General features: G+C 38.1%; 1 protein-coding gene across 1 annotated transcript in view; it reads left to right on the forward strand.

Annotated features, from left to right (window-relative positions):
• Window positions 1–12,771, forward strand: part of Fat4 (FAT atypical cadherin 4) — a 166,940-nt gene extending 154,169 nt beyond the window's left edge. Inside the window, exons 14-17 of the mRNA XM_020188037.2 lie at window positions 1,216–1,340; window positions 2,989–3,206; window positions 7,321–7,582; window positions 9,755–12,771. Coding sequence (XP_020043626.2) covers window positions 1,216–1,340; window positions 2,989–3,206; window positions 7,321–7,582; window positions 9,755–11,613 — 2,464 coding nt within the window. The 3' untranslated portion in view covers window positions 11,614–12,771. The remainder of the gene's footprint in view (window positions 1–1,215; window positions 1,341–2,988; window positions 3,207–7,320; window positions 7,583–9,754) is intronic.
• The last annotated feature ends 9,565 nt before the right edge of the window (window positions 12,772–22,336 follow it).

Raw genomic sequence — 22,336 nt, forward strand, 5'->3', positions numbered from 1 at the left:
TATGTTTCTACAAATCTTTATTAACATTATTTTGGTGGGTAACATATCCAGAAATTAAATTTCAAAGCCAAAGACTTGATATTTTCTAATATTTATAACTTAAGTACTTCAATACAGTTTGGCATTTCCCTTTGTTTTCTATCGTTAGTGTTATGTTACATCGTAGTATGCTGTTGTTACTGATAATGGTTGAACAGTGAAGAAAATACAGGGTTGTGGTTGCTAGCCATTGTTTTTCTTTGGTGTGCTTCCTTTATTTCATTCCGCGTGTGCACCCAGATACACTTTAATTTTTAAATTTTTTTCCTCTCAAAAATATGTTGTGAACATCTTTAGGTCAAAAGTTGCTCAGCCAAAACTTTTGTGCCTGTCTCTGACTCCTCTCTTTCTGTCATACTTCACATCTAATCCACCAGCAACCAGAATGACATTTCATAGCACAGGTTAGTTCTCATCACTTCTCTGCTCAATATTCCATCTCGTTCAGAGCCAAAGTCAGTCCTTACCCTGACAGGGACTCCCCTTAACTTCCTGATGCCATCCACATCCTCCTCCCGTCCACTGTGCTCCAAACGTGTCCAGCTCCTCAGTGGTCATCAGATTCCCACACTCTTTCTACACTTTGTCTTAATTTTCCCAAAGATTTCCCTCTTCCTGACAAACCACACATTTAGGGTTGCTTTTCTTTACTGCTGCCATTCCCACAGGAATGGATTTTCCCTCACTTTTACTTCCACACAAAGTTCAATCTTTGGCATACATGTGAGCACCCAAATGATCCTTGATGCAAGATAGCTTGGTGGAGATGTGACATGAGTAAATATATAGCCTCTGGATCACAGCAACCCAAGTGTTTATTTCACCAAAATGTCTTGTTTAGTAAGAATTAGTTTAAATTCACTAAGATGTCTTGGGTTGATGGTGCGGCTCACATGGTAAGAGTACCTACCTAGCAAAGACTAATATGTCTTGCTTTAGTAAGAATAAATTTAGAAGAATTGTCACTCCATTTGTTGTTTTTGTGTAAGATTTGTTCTTATTTTTATTTGCTCTTTTCTCTTAGTGTAAGGTAAACTATGTGCTACAAGATTTGGATTTGGTTAGGTGTGCCAAATGTAGTTGAAACCTGACCTTCAAGCATTTGAAGGCCTGAAATTAAACAGGTTAATAAAAACGTACATGTTTTTAGAAAATTTCCATCTTTCCCACTTTTAGGTGTCCTAGACGAGAAAGCGCTTGTACCCGCAACCCCTGCCAACATGGCGGCACCTGTGTGGATTTCTGGTCCTGGCAGCAATGTCATTGCAAAGAAGGCCTGACAGGAAAATACTGTGAGAAATGTAAGTAAACTGTTCCTCTCTCATTGCAAGCTACAGTAACCACGAAGTGTATACACACATGCACCTAAACATCAAGGCGTTTGTAAGTTATGTTTTCACATTTAAATGTGCAATATTTAAATATGCAATAATTGGTTAAATACAATGACATTTTCAAATTAGTTTTCTTAACCTGAGGAAGAATGACAGCCTTTTAAAGAATTATTTACTCACTAAATCTTTAGCTTCCATTTCATGAAAATATATACCAAGCTGGTTTGTGCTACCTATAGGAATGCGAGGCAATTTAAAAGGTCAGGAATGTTTTCAGGCTATGTTTAACATCATCCGCCATTAGGGGATATTTCTCTGGTCAAGTTGTTGTATTTGGTAGAAAAGTGTACGCACTAAATCACTGAATGAACACTGAACTAAAAAAACCATATTAACGGTAAAGATGTGATACTTCCATTTTAAGGTGCAGTAAACACCAGTTAGTTTTCAATATTATTTGTCAATTATTTCATTAGTTGCTTGTCTTTGAAGTCCCGATTTTTATTCTCATTGAGACACTGATATTTAAACCATCGTTAGAAAATTGAGTTCTCTAATTTGAATCTGTTCACTTTTAATGGGGCCTCTTTATAAGAATTGCTTTATTTTCAAATGAGTGATTACCACTTAATTCAGCTGCAGGTGCCTGTTTGTTTTTGAAGGAGACATTTGATTCCACTATAATATGAGAATAACCATAAATCCATGATAAAATGTAGAATTAAATGTATTCTAAAATCTCTTAGCAGAAAGTTTGATTGTAATTATTTAATTTAATTAATTACTTAATTGTATTTAATTTAAATAATAAAAACACAAAAAATATGTTGCCTGCCACCACTTGGTGGTTTTATAAAGTAATAATATTTAGTAAACAGAAACACAATTAACCTTGGATATGAGATGAATAGCTGCAGACATATTTCATATACTATAAAATTTACTTTTTTGAAGTATATTGTTCAGTGCTGAAATACTTTTGCTCTCACTTCTTCAGCTATGCTTTGATTATTATAACTTGCACTTGTATACTTCTGGATGGTGAACATTTTTTCAGATTATGATAAATTATACATAATGACTATACCTGATGGTAAATTAAACTACACATGATAATTACTGAAAATAAAGTTAGGCACAAATGTACATCTTAGTTTGTACATGTCTTTGTCCAAAATTCTAAAGTTCAGAAACAAAAGAGACTAAAACCTAAAGATCAGAAGTAATTTGAGCTATAAAAACATGTATTTCTTTGTGAAGTTTGGAAATATAGTGAAATGATCAGAGTCTTCAAGTGCATGTTTTCAACAGGTGGCTGTGTCTTCGAACACTCAGATTTATATCATGTAGCACATATTATAGTGTTTCCCAAATGATTAATGACTGTCACAAAATGCTTTACATTTCTTGGTCTTGAAATGGATTTAAGCACTTGAAATAAATTTATATAACAATTCACAAATGGAAATTATTTTTTCCAGTTTAGGATTTGGGGACATTAATTCTAGAAATGTAATATTTTCTTTGTATTTTGTAATATTTTTGTCAGGATGGAAAGTGCTCTAAGAAATGCCCAATGGATGCATTGATTTTCCCTTTCTTCCTTGGCTTTCAGCTCTTACCCCTGACACTGCCTTGTCATTAGAAGGCAAAGGACGCCTAGACTATCACATGAGTCAGAATGAGAAGCGGGAATATTTGTTAAGACAGAGCATACGAGGTGCCATGTTGGAGTCTTTTGGTGTGAACAGCCTGGAAGTAAAATTCAGGACAAGAAGTGAGAATGGCATTTTAATCCATATCCAAGAAAGCAGCAATTACACTACTGTGAAGGTAAGATAAAAGCTAATGGTGACTTCATTTGGTTAGACCGCCTGCTGTGTCATGGTTTAAATCACTTCTCCCATAATTTTTGTCCTTTTCTTTACAACCTATTGGAGTTCTGACCAATGCTGGGCACAATTCCAGTACCGTCTGTCTTAACTGTTCCCCAGGTTTTGGCCAGCGTAGAAAGATCTGAATAAGTTGATTTCTAAACTCTTTTGTTTTGGTTTAGAATAGAGACTACTGCCAGGTAGGCCAGTACAGAAAGAATTTGTTGCAGTCTATTTTGCCTGATAAAATATTTTTGTCTACTTTTTAAAAAAAACAAGGAGATAATGTGACTTTGAAATAGAAAACTATTTTTCCTATTATTTGAATTATTTGAAGCATTGATAGTATGTTATTTTCTTGTATTAGAACAAATATTTTGAAATTATCTGACTTTATTCTGAAACGTATTCAGTTCACTGTCTAGGCAAATTCTGTGAAGTTAAATGCATTTGGAATTTATTGTAAGTAAAATTTCACTTAAGAGAAATTGGAGAGTCAAGTAATTTTAAATAATCTTTTAAAATAATATTTCATGAGTATGATGGATTGCTTTATCATTAGGCTTTCACGTATTTTTTTCTTATTTATAATAAAATGCTAAACTGGTGGACCTTTTCATGAGATAAGCATTTCCACCAACTCTGAGCTTTCTGAATTTCTAAAGTTCTACTCTTTTCCTACAAATATGTCATAATCACTTTGACCATTAGATTTTTTTTAGTGATATTGACTGCTTTTCAGTAATATAATTTGGATATTATAACCCTACATTTGATAATTTTATATGAACTCTAATAAATTATTAAGAAAGCAAGCTTACTTTTGCTGAATTCTTTTCACTTACTACAGATCAGTATTTTGATAACTGCTGAAAAATGAGTTCATAAAGAGAAAGAAATAGGCATAAGAAATTGTTAGAAAGTAGTATATTTAATTCACAAGTAATATTAAAAATAAAAATAGATGCTCATGTCTAAATTTTACCTTTTTAGTCCCAATATTTTTCTGACCAAACCAACTCTGGTTGCTTATCTTCAGTAAGTAATACAAAACCAGTCTTTTAAGAATCTTCCCATTATATTCCTCTCAGTGCAGTCATTTCCAAAAGGGTAATTCCCACTCTGTCCCCATCTCCAGAGGCATTTGGTGATGTCTGCAGATTCTGATTGTCATGGTTGGGGGAGTAGGTATGTCAGGAATATTGCCCATCGTCCTATAGTGACACAGACCCCTCAGCAAGGAATTATGAAGTCAAAATGTCAGCAGAGCTGGATTTGAAATGGAGTATCTTCAGATTATAACTTTATCCTTTTTATGAAAACAAGGTCCAGTTGCAGAATTAATAAAACAACTGCAAAACAGAACATGTAAGTCATCAAGTTATGTTGTAATTTGGTTTACAATTTTCATTGAAAAGTGCATAAGAAGCAAAGAAAGGAAAGAAGAAAGATATAAAGAAAGACACAAACCATCAACTGCAAAAAACATTTTTATGCTTTGAGAGGCTTTGACAGAGAGCGGTGTGCATTATCTGTTAAGCTGTTTCCAAGTCCTCATGCCATTTAAATGACATATGAAATATTTCTGTACATTATCTCTTTACGCCAAGGAATTCAGTCAAAATATGTGGTTGAAGACATCAGGGGCAGAATTTTTCTTCCTTAAGGAAGAGGCTGAATGTCAAGTTCCATTTGTGTCACTGTAAATTCTTGCATTTCCAACTGTACTGCTGCATGCATCTTCTGCATTTGTCACGTTGGTAGCAAACACTTAAGAGATTTTTTTTTCAGAAGGCAAATTGAATGCTAATTAATAACAATGACAAATGCAAAGTAAAATGCACATTTTTAGTATGAAAATTTAGGACCTTGGATGATAAAGTGAGTAGATAAGGAAAAAATAGACAGTAAGGAGAATAAAACAGATGCGATGAAAGTGGTGGTCCTACGCAGGCAAATTATTTGTATGACAGGAATGTGATCTGCTGACAAAGGGGAAAAGTGATTTAAGAAGCATTGTTAATTATCACTTAGCTTATCAATGGCCAGCGCTGCAGGGTTTCTTTATGTTTTCCTTTGACTCACTTTCTTTCTCTTTTTTATGGTTTGGTTTCTATGTACAGAATCTTTCTCTCTCTCTCTCTCTCTCTCTCTCTCTCTCTCTCTCTCTCTCTCACACACACACACACACACACACACACACACACACACACACACACAGGTGAAAAAGAGAGAGGGTGTTTGGTAAATAGGAGTCTGCATGGTCACAGGTAATAGTGCCACGAGAGCACAAGGTGAGGAGAATCTGTAATATAGTTAAGGTCTGTTTTGATAAAAAAATAAAAAATCAGAAACAAAGGCAAAAGGAAGCATATATAACTTGTTGACATTGTATGACAAGCATTTCACAAACTTGTCCTCCTTCATAACATATCATGTAGCTCCATGTTTATGGTTCTTTCATTATAGCCAGGTATTGGACTTTATTTTTGTTCCAAATGAGCTGTAAAGTTTTGCTTTGTTTTTTTCTGTTTAAGTGAAGGTAGATATAGGATACATTACAAGAGTGAAGATTCAAAGCTCTATACATTCAAAAATAGATGAACAAGTGAATAGAAGAATAAATAACTAAGCAGCAATCAGGATGATATTTGGAAAGATAGGAAGGATGTATTAGAGTGTTGCTGGGGAGAAGGAGAATAGTATAACAGGAAATTATATTCTTATGCACCCCATGCCCACTCTGTGGTATGTTGCATATCTTCTTTCATCAGAAGTTCTGTGAATAAAAGGATGACATGTGAGATCCTGTAGGAGAGGAACACAGAGCTGGAAGGAGGCACTTTGCAGCACTTCCTTTCCAAAACGACTCTATACCTAAGACGCCATTTCTGTTTTCACCACATCTCTCGTGATGTTGCCCACTTGATAAAATGTTAGTCATTTAACTTGAATTTTGCTTTTTTTCCATCTGACTTTGGTACTGAGATTTGTTTTTATCTGGAAAGATTGCTTTAATAAAATATTACTATATGACCAATGTATGTAAATGTGACAAGCATATTTTCCACGAAGTAGAAATGAACTGATTTTTAGTTCTACCAGATGTGTTTGTGCCTATCACTTGAGGCACAGTGCCATTCCATCCTTTTGCCAAGACCCTAGCTCTGCCTGACAGTCGTGGTGGGATTATGCTCTTTGAACCAAATGTTCATCTTGCCTCAAATATTATTTCATTTTCTAAAGTGGTCCACTTCTAGTGCTGGAAACTTGGTAGGTGGAAGCTGAGGCTCCCTGATGCTCTACGGAGTGAAGTAAAACTGACCAAGTACTCTTTACGTAAGGCTTTTCCAGACATTTTATTAGGAATTCACCTTATGCTTTTCAGTTTTTCATCTAAGGAATTGGTATAGATGATAGACATCATTTTCCCTAAAATTCCAGTGTAAAACAGATGACAGGTAAAACAGTGCATTTCTGTCTTTCTTTTTCAACTCTGCTTCCTTTAGAGATGAGCATTTTTCATTTTGCAAGTGGTTTCAACATTTTTTTTTATCACTATTGGCTTTTTACTAAACTGACTAATGCAATACATTTGCCACTGTCATTGAAATATAATCACAAAAAGGTGTGATGTATTTATCTTAAGATAGCTATTCACTTCATTATTTTCTCAACTGTGTTTTGGAAAATAATTGTATGAATCTTAAGAGCTAAGTATAAAATAAAAATGGCTGAAATTACTACCTGTGAAATTCTGTTATTTCGAATTACAGACAGAATAAGTGTTTTGGAGTACCAGCAACCTCTCAGCTATTCCAGCTGCTTTACATTGATCAGCATTTTAAAGTTTATTTTTATTGCTTTATTTATTTAATTTTTTACTGTTGTGCTGGGCGTACATTGTGGCATTTACAAAAATTCTTACTACTTGTCATAGTTGGATTCATCCCCTCCATCTTTCTCCTTTATTTCTCCCTGCCCCATTCCTGAAGAGTTTCAACAGGTCTCATTGTTGTTTTTATCTAAGCATATCATACCTTATTTTTACCTTATTTTATATATATTTTCAGATTAAGAACGGCAAAGTGCATTTTACCTCTGATGCAGGGATTTCTGGCAAAGTGGAGAGAAATATTGCTGAAGTATATGTTGCAGATGGCCACTGGCACACTTTCCTAATGGGGAAAAATGGAACAGCCACCATATTGTCCATTGACAGAATATACAACAGAGATATCATCCACCCTACTCAGGATTTTGGTGGCCTTGATGTGCTGACCATATCTCTTGGTGGAATTCCACCCAATCAGGCTCATCGAGACGCTCAAACAGGTAAATGCTAAAGGACAGTCAGAAAGGACAAGAAAGGCTATTCCTCTAGAAACAGGTGATCTCTGTGGCAGGAGCAGATAAAATCTACTTCATATGAGCCCCTTAGTGCAATTTAATTACAATAAACAATTGTCACAAAAATAGTTGGATTTCTGATACCACCAATTATGAACATTCTAACACCAATCATAACTAACCTTAGAAAGTTTGTGATAAACGTCAGCCGTCACTGCCTTTAGCCATTGGCATATTTCTTAGCATGGTCATCATGCAATTCATGAGCTCTGAAGCTTTGCCTGTCCACCAGGCCGTTGTTTATACAATCACTCATGCGTTCATTCATAGCCACTCCCCAAGGAGCACATGAGGCAAGGGAGACAAACATCCATCAAATACGTACACAAATAAATGCATCATTTTTACCTAGGATAAATTATGTGAAGGAAGAATGTAGGATTATAAGAAATTGTGAAACAAAGGGGAAGAAAGGGAAACCTGCATGCACTAAAATTTGAATGATGAGGAGGAGAAAGATTGACCAATATTGAAGGGAACCTTGAAAAAGCAGATTAAGTCACATTTAGAGAACACAGCACATTGGTGCCTGATATCACAGGACAAATGTGAATTCTAAGAATTCCCAGTAGAGGACCTTCTAGACTGATATGTATCATATTACTTGCAGAAAAATGGGAAGTTAATGAGAACTTTAATCACAGGAGCATCGAGGTTAGATATGTGTTAGTGTTGAAGATCTTTCTGGTTCCAGCATGGAGAATGAATTGGAAAAAGACACAAAAGACATGGGTGGATTTGTTTGCAGATGTCATTTGGGAAGTATTGTGGCTTCCACTAAAGCAATGGCTGAGTAGTTAAAACAAAGTAAAGAGAAAAGAAAAATTCTAGAAACTAAAATCAACCAAGCTGTTGGTAATTTTGGTAAAGTTGAGGTTACTTTTTGACTTTTCATCTCAAAGAAGAATAGTGCCGCTGGGAGAAGGCACTGCAGAGAAGTGCAAAAGAAGCCCTCTCAGGCAAACAGCAAGATTTGCTTTGGCACATTTCACATTTGAAACACCTTTGAGAAAGGACGTTGGGTGGATGGACTGGATATCACGCATAGACTTAGTCTAGAAATATCTAATTAGCAGTTTTCAACAGCAAGCAGATAATTGAAGTACTGGTTGTGGGTGTGAACACTAAGATGAAGGTGTAGAGTGACTTGAGTAACCCCAAGAATTAAAGATTGTTTAAAGGAGAGTCCCCAAACAGACAAAGAACAATAGGAAGAAACTCAGGAGTATAGGAGCAAACATAGGAGATCCCAGAGCTCAAGGACAAAGTGCATCAAGGATGGAGATGTAAGGTGAGTGAGTCAGGTGAAAGGAAAATAGAAAAATGTATGTCAGAGTACTAGAATAGGGCACAAAAGTTGAATTCCAGGTCACAAGTCCTTATTTATTGAGCGTATGTTGATTTATAGGTAGCAATTCATTTGGATGTCATAATCAACAAGTTCTTCTGTGAATCACAAGAGCTGTGTACCTGGAGGTGGGAGCATTCGAAACATTAGTGCAGTCAAATCCAATGAAATATTTCTTAGTTTTTTTATTGACACCCTGTGAAGCTGTTTAGATGTGTTGTTCAAATGCCTTTCATCCCAACCACATGGAATATGGATGTCCTTATCTCTTTCTCTCTGCCCCACAAACCATTGTACTAGACAAGATTTTTCTTTTCTGCCTAAGAACCTCCCTGACTCCTTGGAGGTGATACTACCTTCATTGATAATGTATATTATGTGGTTGAAGATACTGGCGATTTTTTTTTCTTCTTTTTATAATAAGTTTTATTTCTATGTATGCATTGCTTGGAATATCGCCTATAAAAGAGGAACAGTAAATAAGTCAACAGTTGGAAAGAGAGACAAAGACAATCCAGTTTGCTCTAGTCATTCCTAAATATTCAAACCTTGCTGGATGATTCCCCCTCGCCGCCCTCCTCCCCCAACCGTCCCGGTCTTGTTGAGCTGTGCCAGGGGACACAGACTTCCTGCTTTGAATTGGAGGGTGGCTGGGCGAACCAGGGGAGAGATGGCTTCATGTGATCCCTGCTCCCTTGGTCCTCTTTGCTTTTCCCTAATCTCCTTCTTCCCGCTCTGCTTCCCTGCAGGCTTCAGCGGCTGCATCGCCTGGGTGCTGTACGGAGGAGAGAGCCTCCCCTTCAGCGGGAAGCACAGCTTGGCCTCCATCTCCAAAACCGACCCCTCGGTGAAGATTGGCTGCCGTGGGCCCAACATCTGTGCCAGCAACCCGTGCTGGGGCGACTTGCTGTGCATCAATCAGTGGTACGCGTACAAGTGCGTCCCTCCTGGCGACTGCGCCTCGCACCCGTGCCAGAACGGGGGCAGCTGTGAGCCAGGCCTGCACGCGGGCTTCTCTTGCAGCTGCCCGGAGTCGCACACCGGCAGGACCTGCGAGACCGTGGTGGCCTGTCTTGGCATCTTGTGTCCCCAGGGGAAGGTGTGTAAGGCTGGCAGCCCCGGTGGGCACGTGTGCGTTCCGAGTCAGGGTCCTGAGGAGATTTCCCTGCCCCTGTGGGCCGTGCCTGCCATCGTGGGCAGCTGTGCCACCGTCCTGGCCCTCCTGGTCCTCAGCCTGATTGTGTGTAACCAGTGCAGGGGCAAGAAATCCAAAAGCCCCAAGGAAGAGAAGAAACCAAAAGAGAAGAAGAAAAAGGGCAGTGAGAATGTCGCTTTTGATGATCCAGACAACATCCCGCCCTATGGGGACGACTTGACAGTGAGGAAGCAGCCTGAGGGGAACCCAAAACCAGACATCATTGAGAGGGAAAACCCCTACCTCATCTATGACGAGACCGACATCCCCCACAACTCAGAAACCATCCCCAGTGCGCCCCTGGCTTCCCCCGAGCAGGAGATCGAGCACTATGACATCGACAATGCCAGCAGCATCGCCCCCTCTGACGCCGACATCATCCAGCACTACAAGCAATTCCGCAGCCACACGCCCAAGTTTTCCATCCAGAGGCATAGTCCCCTGGGCTTTGCCAGGCAGTCCCCCATGCCCTTGGGAGCAAGCAGCTTGACGTACCAGCCAGCCTATGGCCAAGGTTTAAGAAGCAGCTCACTCAGCCACTCGGCCTGTCCCACACCCAACCCCCTGTCGCGACACAGCCCGGCCCCCTTCTCCAAGTCGTCCACCTTCTATAGGAACAGCCCCGCAAGGGAACTGCATCTTCCTCTGAGGGATGGCAACACTTTGGAAATGCACGGTGACACATGCCAGTCTGGCATGTTCAATTACTCCACCAGGCTAGGGAGGAGAAGCAAGAGTCCTCAGGCCATGGCTTCCCACGGTTCGAGACCAGGGAGTCGCCTAAAGCAGCCCATCGGGCAGATTCCTCTGGAGTCTTCTCCTCCAGTGGGACTCTCCATTGAAGAGGTGGAGAGGCTCAACACCCCACGCCCCAGAAACCCCAGTATCTGCAGTGCAGACCACGGGAGGTCTTCCTCAGAAGAGGACTGCAGAAGGCCACTGTCCAGAACCAGGAACCCAGCGGATGGCATCCCAGCTCCAGAATCATCTTCTGATAGTGACTCCCATGAGTCCTTCACCTGCTCAGAAATGGAATATGACAGGGAGAAACCGATGGTCTACACTTCCAGGATGCCCAAATTATCTCAAGTCAATGAATCCGATGCTGATGATGAAGATAATTATGGGGCCAGACTGAAGCCTAGGAGGTACCATGGCCGTAGGGCTGAGGGAGGACCTGTGGGCACGCAGGCAGCAGTGCCAGGGGCTGCAGACAGCACTCTGAAGCTTGGCCAGCAAGCGGGAAATTTTAACTGGGACAACCTTTTGAACTGGGGGCCTGGTTTTGGCCACTATGTAGATGTGTTTAAAGACCTAGCATCTCTTCCAGAAAAAGCAGCAGCAAATGAAGAAAACAAAGGAGGGACGACTAAGCCAGTCCCCAAAGATGGGGAAGCAGAGCAGTATGTGTGACAGTCACCTACTGGCAGGATGAAAATACTAAAGCTAGAAAGAGTCATGCCATCTTGACTAGGTTGCCAACTAGTTTGGGTCACATTTGCAAACCAGGCCAGTACAGTAAGATTGTGGCAAACATTAAAAATAATAACCACAATGCTGCTGAAACAAACTCAAAACAACTCTTTAATTTAAATATGCTTGGTTGAATTGATTTTCCTGCATGCATTGTATTTTGCGACTAGTTATGTGGCATGCAACATTTGGAAAGTTTTGCTTATTTACCAGTGTTTGGTTTGTGATTTTTGAAATTAATACCTTTACCATTGCAGAAATGAACTTGTGCTTTCATGGTGGCGTGTGTAATGTTTCCATTGTATTATTATAATTATGTTTTACATTGCGAGATCCTTGAGGTTTAGCCAATCCTTGTAAAATGTAGAAAAGAGCCTTTCTCTCCTTGAATGAAAGACTAAGTACTAACATTTTTTCAGATCTATAGAGTCCGTATTCGAAGTTGCTCAGAAATGGCTGCATATTTGCTCGTTTTACATGACAGTGGGTACTAAAATTAGGTCTTATTGTTCAGCACTTTAAGGCTTTCTTACAAAATTGTGTTGAAACTTCTGAATCTTTTTGCAAATTATTGTGGCCTCCTGACTTTCCTCAGACTTCCACGAGGAACAAAATGACTGCATATCACCCCAAGATTACTGCCACCTTCCTACTGTGGAATGCTTAGAGCAGCGCTTCTAAGAGACACTTGTAGAAGTTATTTATTGAAGAAAATGTTCTATGCTTTTCACATTTTACTATTTGAGAAGCAAAGCCTAAGATTGGACTCATTGTTCATCCATTCAACATTTTCACCAAGTACCCCATTTTTATAATTTATGTAAAGTCAAATTGCAACACTTCTTACTTTCTGTCATTTTGTAGGTCATTTTTTTAATGCTGTGTAAAAACTTTTTTTTTTACACCTAAGCTGTGTTTTTGATACTGATATTTTCCTATGCTGAATGGTTTTCTTACTTTCAGGGAAGGTAAGAAAGTACTTTTTCTACATTTGTTACTTATGTAACGTTCATATTTTTCACATTTTGATATTTGTAACATACTGTATGCTTTCTACTTGTAAATGCCGACAATAGAATTAAATATTTATTTAAAATACTTTGCATCCATAGTGTGCTATTGAGCTTTCATCTTTCTGTACTGTGCATGAGCACTTGACAACACTCTGTACCTGTCACTAGGGTGCATAGCAAGTTGAATTTATATGGGCAGCATTGTTTTCTTTTTAAAAACAGGACTATGGCAAATTGCCAGAACAGATATTTTAAGGTCATGTTAACGCATTCCCACTTGTCAGAGTTCTTGGGCTTCCCTGGAGTATGATGAGTCTAGACTGGCTTGGTCTTATGGGACTAGCATTGCTATGAACATGGATTAAGCATTCTAGGACTAAATGATTGGAAGTTCCCAGTCGTGTATGTTCGCTGAAAGCCGGCTTTGGAACGGACCTTTATAGTCATAGAAGCAGAAATGAATTAGATGGCAAGCATCTGGGTCTGATTTTCTCTGAGGATCCAGTTCAGATTTTTCTGAGTGGAGTGGTAGATAGGAAGAATGACAGTGGAAATTTTCCTACACCTGCCTGTCTTTAATTTATTGATCAGTCTGTTGAAAAACATTTGAGCACGTCTTTCCTGCTATCTTAGCCAAGACAGACCTGTATTTTCTAGTAGTCTCCCACAGTGGAGCAACTGAAAAGAATGACAAGGAGCAGGAGGTGTTTGTGTAAAAATAATTACATCTTAAGTAATAAGACTTCTAGAAATGATCATGCAACCTCAGAAGTTTTTGGATTTAGACATCTGCATCAAACTGAATATGTATTGAGGATAAAAAACCTTTAATTCCCACTGTACCATACTGTAGAGGGATTTCAACAGTATATGAAACTGTGATGATTGAAATATTTGAAAATTAACATCAGTAAATTGTGATATAGGCTAATCATTTTGGCATTTAATAATATTGAGATTATTATGTTTGTTTCAAAATGAGAAGTAAACTGGATTTTAGTCTAAATTATAGTATTTACTTAAATGGTTTAGAAGCTGAGTATCTGACACTATGTTTCTTTTTTTTTTTTTTTTTTTTGTCACCTGGGATCAGCTAACATGTTTTAGTTTTTTTTCATTTCCCTCTGGATTTTAACATTATGTATGAATTTATTCCCCAAATATGGAAACATGTTGATTGCCTTGTGTAACTCAAAACAGAGTATGATTTTTTTTTTCCTGGAGAAACTGAAGTATCTGAATGTCCTCAAGGATAAAAACACTTTAATTCAGAACAGAGCTAGAAGTAAAGTGATCAGCATGATTATAGCTAAGGGTTAAGGAGAAAAAACTCATGCTGAGATTCCCATTCTCTTTAAGAATTCTTTGTGAAGCGAAATTCTCTCTGTTCTCTTGGTTCTTCAATCCCAGTTTATGAATGAGATGGCATTCATATATGAAAATGTCTAGCATTTTCTTTTCTCTTGTTGGCATTTTTTCCACTGAAGTAAGAATAATATTAATAGCAAAGCAAATCAGAAATGAAGGCTGCACTGGACATGGAGGCTAATCCATAACTTTGTGAAGCTCTGAAGTGACACAGCATGTCTTACTGGGGATGGCTGTGGGCAATTTGACAAGGTAGCAGTCTTCACAAATAAATGTTTAGTGGTGAGATGCATGTTCACACTCAAAATCCTGACCTTAAAATTTTAATCCAACCTAGCCCTTGTAAGGCTTTGTTGGATTTCCTGAATACAAACGCTCATCCAGCTCTTCACAAAGGTAACATTGTTTACTTTTTGGTGAAAACTGAAAATACCCCAGTGGGCTTGCTACCAGAAGGAAGAGGAGCCCATGATCACAGTCACGGTTCCAGTGCAGTCAGAGGCAGAATGACACAGAGCTCTGCTTCCTTGGTTCTTTAGGAGAACATTGCTGTAAGTTTCAAGGTTGTTCCTAGAATTTTCTAAATTAGCTGATTCATTGATAGCTGATTAAGATAAATTAAAACCATTTTACCAAATGGAGAATTGGAAGAGCCTGGAGCTCAATTCCCCAGTTACACATTAAGAAAATGCTTACCAACAACAGCATTGATGAGAAACAATGCTTGCACTGTTGAAAGTTGTGTCCTTTATAAATATTTTATTTATAAGGGAAAATAAAATACATCTCTAAGCAACTTTATTTCTTCCAGACATTCTAAGAACAAATCACTATTGTCCCATGAATGCATTTCATTTTACTTGAATATTATGGTAAAATGAATGTGAAAAGTTAGAATGAACTTTAACGTTTTGAATCAACATTTCAGCAATGCATTTTTCCCTATTTTATTTTGTATTATAGATACAATTTTAAAAGGACGGGCATTTCAAGGTGACTGGAACTACCTACTTTTAAGAAAAGCCAACATATAAGTGAAGAGTATTTTTGCATATTTGGCTTTTTATTGTGAAGTAAAATATTACAGTTTACTATGGAGCTAATATATGTTTCCTGAAGTAATTTTAAATGAAATGCTGTATCATTAATAATTTATATGATTAGCAAGACAGTAGATTACATAGTTTATCAGTCCAAGTGCTATAGGTCTGTGTTTTTGTATGAATTTGGTATTTTCACTTATTATTAATGAAGGAACGACAATCGAGGCCAGTAAATTTGGTGCATAAAAATAAATATCAGTGATTAATTCTTTACCTATCTGTGCGTTTTGACAATAACTGCAAACAAATACATTCTTGACCAATTATCATGAAGTACAATGTCCCATAACAAAGAAATAAATTGAGCATCATGGTTTAAATTAAATCACAAACAATAAATTAATTTATTTTCCAGGCATTCTTCTAGCTAATAGTAAAAAGAAATAACGAAGAAAAGAGAAAGCACCTGCCTGGATGGAGCACACAATCTCATACTCATAGAAGAGATTTATAATTAACAAATAAATAAAATATGGTAATAATAATGTATGGCACTATCTAATGAAGCCTCGTGATGGTAAAGGGGCCACAGCTGAACTGGAGAGAGAGCATTCCCCATGAGACAGGTTGGTTAGGAAGACCTTGCTGGAGATGTGACATTGGAGTAGAGACTGGAAGGAGGAGTGAGTGAACCATGGGCACACATGTGATGCCTTTGCTGGCAGAGGCAGTGGCACATGGAAGACTATAGAAGCAGATTATCCCACATTAGGGAAGTAGCAAGAAAGCCAATGAGACCAGGTCATTGTCAGTGCATCCCCAAAGACTTCATCAAAAATGCTTTGAGATGAATGCACGTGAGAACATGAAGTGAGGATGACAAGTCAGAGCTGGCCTAGAAACAGCATTATTATGGAAGGAAACCTTCAGATGGAAGGAAAATAAACCCTGCGAATGTGTATGTACTCTTTGTTGATGTCCAAAATTTAGAAGCCAAAATGAGACAAATATAATAGCAATGAATAACTCACACTACCCTGCATGACCACGCAGCCCAGAAGAATACTAAATTAATAGGGACAAGCTTAAGATATATGATAGCAAGGGGGCTAATTTCCTTATGACTGAAGCACTTATATATCCATGCCATAAGACATCCACTAAAGGGAAACTGTAGACATTTTCTTGTTAAAAATTGAAATCTATTCTTTAAAAAGTGAATTATTTGTCAGGAAGATTTTCCAAGTGAGTGAGATAAGTGCATATTGTTGGGAGGTATTAGTAAAGAAGGTATTTCTAAGACACAGTGGGAAGTTTATGCACAAATGCAAGGATTTGGGCGTAAATTCAAGGATTGCTCAAATAGCTTTTTTAAGAAAAACTTTTGAGACTGGGTCTCACCATGTAGCTCAGGCTGACCTCAAAATTTGGATCCTCTTGCCTCAGCCTCCCAAGTGCTAGGATTATTGTTGTGTACAACTCAGACCCAAATAGCTTTTAACAAGGTTTTTAAAATTCATTTATTAGTAAATATAGGTAACTCCATAGTTGCATCACTAATAAACTCTTCAAAGTGTGCTGAAATGTCAGTAGGCTCCACGTGGAATGTGCTAAAATGAGATTAGGACATAAAGACCTATTTCTGGTGTTAACCAGGAAGCTCTTGGGAAGGTTCTTTTTACATACTGTATAATGTGAGTATGTTGGACCCTTAATTATGTCAGAATTCACATTTACAATTCCAATTCTGAAAATGTGTAATGGAGATCAATATAGATAACTTATAGGCTGTTTACACTTAGCAAAGGAACGTGTTGAAGGAATGACACACTCAGCAAATCTTCACATAGCACGTGGATGTATTCAAATAGATTTATTAAATAAATTTGTGAGGGAGTCTCAACATCTGAAGAAATGGAAAGATCCACAGAATATTGAAACAACATTGCCAAAAGGCAGATGATTTCTGGGTGAGCCATTTGGATACTTCCAACTTTATTAGTTTATTAATCAGTTTGCCAAACGCCCAAATCAGGTTACAAGATACAAAGTCAGTCACTATGTATACTGGCAGAATGTCGGTATTATGATCTCTGTACCATTCTAACGCAAATAAATGACCAATGATATACAAAGTTCCTTGACAATGTCACTGCGTTCCCACCTCAGACTGACACCATACTGCAGATAGTATGGATGCTGATCAAAGCAAGATTCCATTGTGCCAAACCAGACTGCTCACTCAAGTCATCCTTCCCACTATATTGTCAGTTGTAGGCCAGAATGCCCCGAAAAGTAAAAAAAAGGACTGCGGGAGGTCCACATGGTCCCCAGAGATGGCTATTAGCCAGAGAGAAATGCCCCCCTCCTTCCCAAGAAACACCTGTTGGCACCAAAACATACTCCTCCCACTGGCAATAAAAAAACTATAAAACCTGCCATCCAACCCAACTCAGGGACTACCGGTTTCCCATCCCACTGCACGTCCCCGCATGCAGCCTTTCCTTTCCCTTCTCTATAAATAAAACTTCTCTGCTCTCTTTTATTGCTTGAGTTTCTGCCTTTGATATCCAGCTATGTACAGAAAAAAGGACCCTCACCACTGGAAAATCCCAGTGTATTAAAAGAGTTGTTGAAACTTGCCTTTGAAGTTGAAAAGTGAAACATTCTAGGGAAAAGTCTCTTTGGACAAACAGAATGGTTAAGACAATGAACTGTATTGCCAACTCCAAAAATGTGTTAATTCTTTCCTATTTACAGAGTTGGGAAACAAAATGTATTGTGCACTGAAGGCAGGAGCGCTAGTCAGAGTCAGATGGTGAGGTGCATTCTTTTTGAGAAACATCAGTCTGGGAAATGGCCTTGGATACATGGAAAGTAAAGAGAGGACTGTCTTCTTCTGCCTTAGCAAAACCACCATCAGGAAAATTGGGTTGACAACTAACCACTATTGACAGGACACCATCCATGTTTTAGAAACAGTTCATCTAATCCAGGCAGAAAGCTCAGAGCAGCACATGTTGCACAAACTGGTCCATGGACACAGGTATGAATCCAAGCCATATTTTTTGTTTTTTTGTTTTTTTGGTTTTTTTTTTTCTTTTCTTTTTTTTTTTCATTTTTCTTTTATTATTCATATATGCATACAAGGCTTGGTTCATTTCTCCCCCCTGCCCCCACCCCCTCCCTTACCACCCACTCCACCCCCTCCCGCTCCCCCCCCCCTCAATACCCAGCAGAAACTATTTTGCCCTTATCTCTAATTTTGTTGCAGAGAGAGTATAAGCAATAATAGGAAGGAACAAGGGGTTTTGCTGTTCGAGATAAGGATAGCTATACAGGGCATTGACTCACATTGATTTCCTGCGTGGGTGTTACCTTCTAGGTTAGTTCTTTTTGATCTCACCTTTTCTCTAGTACCTGTTCTCCTTTTCCTATTGGCCTCAGTTGCTTTAAGGTATCTGCTTTAGTTTCTCTGCATTAAGGGCAACAAATGCTAGCTAGTTTTTTAGGTGTCTTACCTATCCTCACCCCTCCCTTGTGTGCTCTCGCTTTTATCATGTGCTCATAGTCCAATCCCCTTGTTGTGTTTGCCCTTGATCTAATGTCCACATATGAGGGAGAACATACGATTTTTGGTCTTTTGAGCCAGGCTAACCTCACTCAGAATGATGTTCTCCAATTCCATCCATTTACCAGCGAATGATAACATTTCGTTCTTCTTCATGGCTGCATAAAATTCCATTGTGTATAGATACCACATTTTCTTAATCCATTCGTCAGTGGTGGGGCATCTTGGCTGTTTCCATAACTTGGCTATTGTGAATAGTGCCACAATAAACATGGATGTGCAGGTGCCTCTGGAGTAACAGTCTTTTGGGTATATCCCCAAGAGTGGTATTGCTGGATCAAATGGTAGATCGATGTCCAGCTTTTTAAGTAGCCTCCAAATTTTTTTCCAGAGTGGTTGTACTAGTCTACATTCCCACCAACAGTGTAAGAGGGTTCCTTTTTCCCCGCATCCTCGCCAACACCTGTTGTTGGTGGTGTTGCTGATGATGGCTATTCTAACAGGGGTGAGGTGGAATCTTAGTGTGGTTTTAATTTGCATTTCCTTTATTGCTAGAGATGGTGAGCATTTTTTCATGTGTTTTCTGGCCATTTGAATTTCTTCTTTTGAGAAAATTCTGTTTAGTTCACATGCCCATTTCTTTATTGGTTCATTAGTTTTGGGAGAATTTAGTTTTTTAAGTTCCCTGTATATTCTGGTTATCAGTCCTTTGTCTGATGTATAATTGGCAAATATTTTCTCCCACTCTGTGGGTGTTCTCTTCAGTTTAGAGACCATTTCTTTTGATGAACAGAAGCTTTTTAGTTTTATGAGGTCCCATTTATCTATGCTATCTCTTAGTTGCTGTGCTGCTGGGGTTTCATTGAGAAAGTTCTTACCTATACCTACTAACTCCAGAGTATTTCCTACTCTTTCTTGTATCAACGTAAGAGTTTGGGGTCTGATATTAAGATCCTTGATCCATTTTGAGTTAATCTTGGTATAGGGTGATATACATGGATCTAGTTTCAGTTTTTTGCAGACTGCTAACCAGTTTTCCCAGCATTTTTTGTTGAAGAGGCTGCTATTTCTCCATCATATATTTTTAGCTCCTTTGTCAAAGATAAGTTGCTCATAGTTGTGTGGCTTCATATCTGGATCCTCTATTCTGTTCCACTGGTCTTCATGTCTGTTTTTGTGCCAGTACCATGCTGTTTTTATTGTTATTGCTTTGTAATATAGTTTGAAGTCAGGTATTGTGATACCTCCTGCATTGTTCTTTTGACTGAGTATTGCCTTGGCTAGTTGTGGCCTCTTGTGTTTCCATATAAATTTCACAGTAGATTTTTCAATCTCTTTAATGAATGTCATTGGAATTTTGATGGGAATTGCATTAAACATGTAGATTACTTTGGGGAGTATCGACATTTTTACTATGTTGATTCTACCAATCCATGAGCATGGGAGATCTCTCCACTTTCTATAGTCTTCCTCAATCTCTTTCTTCAGAAGTGTATAGTTTTCCTTGTAGAGGTCTTTCACATCTTTTGTTAGGTTTGCACCTAGGTATTTGATTTTGTTTGAGGCTATTGTAAATGGAATTGTTTTCATACATTCTTTTTCCGTTTGCTCATTGTTAGTGTATAGAAATGCTAATGATTTTTCTATGTTGATTTTATATCCTGCTACCTTGCTATAGCTATTGATGATGTCTAGAAGCTTCTGAGTAGAGTGTTTTGGGTCTTTAAGGTATAGGATCATGTCGTCTGCAAATAGGGATATTTTGACAGTTTCTTTACCTATTTGTATTCCTTTTATTCCTTCTTCTTGCCTAATTGCTCTGGCTAGGAATTCCAGTACTATGTTGAATAGGAGTGGAGATAGTGGGCATCCTTGTCTGGTCCCTGATTTTAGAGGGAATGGTTTTAATTTTTCTCCATTAAGTATAATGCTGGCTGTAGGTTTGTCATATATAGCTTTTATAATGTTGAGGAACTTTCCTTCTATTCCTAGTTTTCTTAGAGCTTTTAACATGAAATGGTGTTGGATCTTATCAAAGGCTTTTTCTGCATCTATTGAGATGATCAAGTGGTTTTTGTCTTTGCTTCTGTTAATGTGGTTTATTACGTTTATTGATTTTCGTATGTTGAACCACCCCTGCATCCCTGGGATGAAGCCTACCTGGTCATGGTGAATAATCTTTTTGATGTGTTGCTGAATTCGGTTTGCCATTATTTTGTTGAGGATTTTTGCATCAATGTTCATTAAGGAGATTGGCCTATAGTTCTCCTTTTTGAAGGTGTCTTTGCCTGGTTTTGGGATAAGTGTAATACTGGCTTCATAAAATGTGTTTGGCAGTTTTCCTTCCCTTTCTATTTCATGGAACAGTTTAAGGAGGGTTGGTATCAGTTCTTCTTTAAAGGTCTGATAGAATTCAGCAGAGAATCCATCAGGGCCTGGACTTTTCTTTTTGGGGAGACTCTTGATTGCTGCTTCAATTTCATTTTGTGTTATAGGTCTATTCAGGTGATTAATTTCCTCTTGGTTCAGTTTTGGATGATCATATGTATCTAGAAATCTGTCCATTTCTTTTAGATTTTCAAATTTATTTGAATATAGGTTCTCAAAGTAGTCTCTGATGATTTCCTGGACTTCCATGGTGTTTGTTGTTATCTCCCCTTTTGCATTCCTGATTCTACTAATTTGGGTTTTTTCTCTCCTCATTTTAGTCAGGTTTGCCAGGGGTCTATCGATCTTGTTTATTTTTTCAAAGAACCAACTTTTTGTTTCATTAATTCTTTGTATGGTTTTTTTGGTTTCTATTTTGTTGATTTCAGCTCTTATTTTTATTATTTCTCTCCTTCTATTTGTTTTGGGATTTGCTTGTTCTTGTTTTTCTAGGAGTTTGAGATGTATCATTAGGTCATTGATTTGGGATCTTTCAATCTTTTTAATATATGCACTCATGGCTATAAACTTTCAAGACTGCCTTAGCTGTGTCCCATAGGTTCTGGTAGGTTGTGTTTTCATTTTCATTGACTTCTAGGAACTTTTTACTTTCCTCTTTTATTGCATCGATGATCCATTCTTCATTAAGTAATGAGTTATTTAGTTTCCAGCTGTTTGCATGTTTGTTGTCTTTACTTTTGTTGTTGAGTTCTACTTTTACTGCATTGTGGTCAGATAGTATGCACGGTATTATTTCTATTTTCTTATATTTGCTGAGGCTTGCTTTGTGCCCTCGGATATGATCTATTTTGGAGAAGTTTCCATGGGCTGCTGAGAAGAATGTATATTGTGTAGAGGTTGGATGAAATGTTCTGTAGACATCTACTAGGTCCACTTGATCTATTGCATATTTTAGATCTTGGATTTCTTTATTGAGTTTTTGTTTGTATGACCTATCTATTGATGATAATGGAGTGTTAAAGTCTCCCACAACCACTGTGTTGGCGTTTATATATGCTTTTAGGTCTTTCAGGGTATGTTTGATGAAATTGGGTGCGTTGACATTGGGTGCGTACAGATTGATGATTATTATTTCCTTTTGGTCTATTTCCCCTTTTATTAGTATGGAATGTCCTTCTTTATCTCGTTTGATCAATGTAGGTTTGAAGTCTACTTTGTCAGAGATAAGTATTGCTACTCCTGCTTGTTTTCGGGGGCCATTGGCTTGGTAAATCTTCTTC

Source organism: Castor canadensis, chromosome 9, assembly GCF_047511655.1.
Source record: "Castor canadensis chromosome 9, mCasCan1.hap1v2, whole genome shotgun sequence".
NCBI lineage: Eukaryota > Metazoa > Chordata > Mammalia > Rodentia > Castoridae > Castor > Castor canadensis.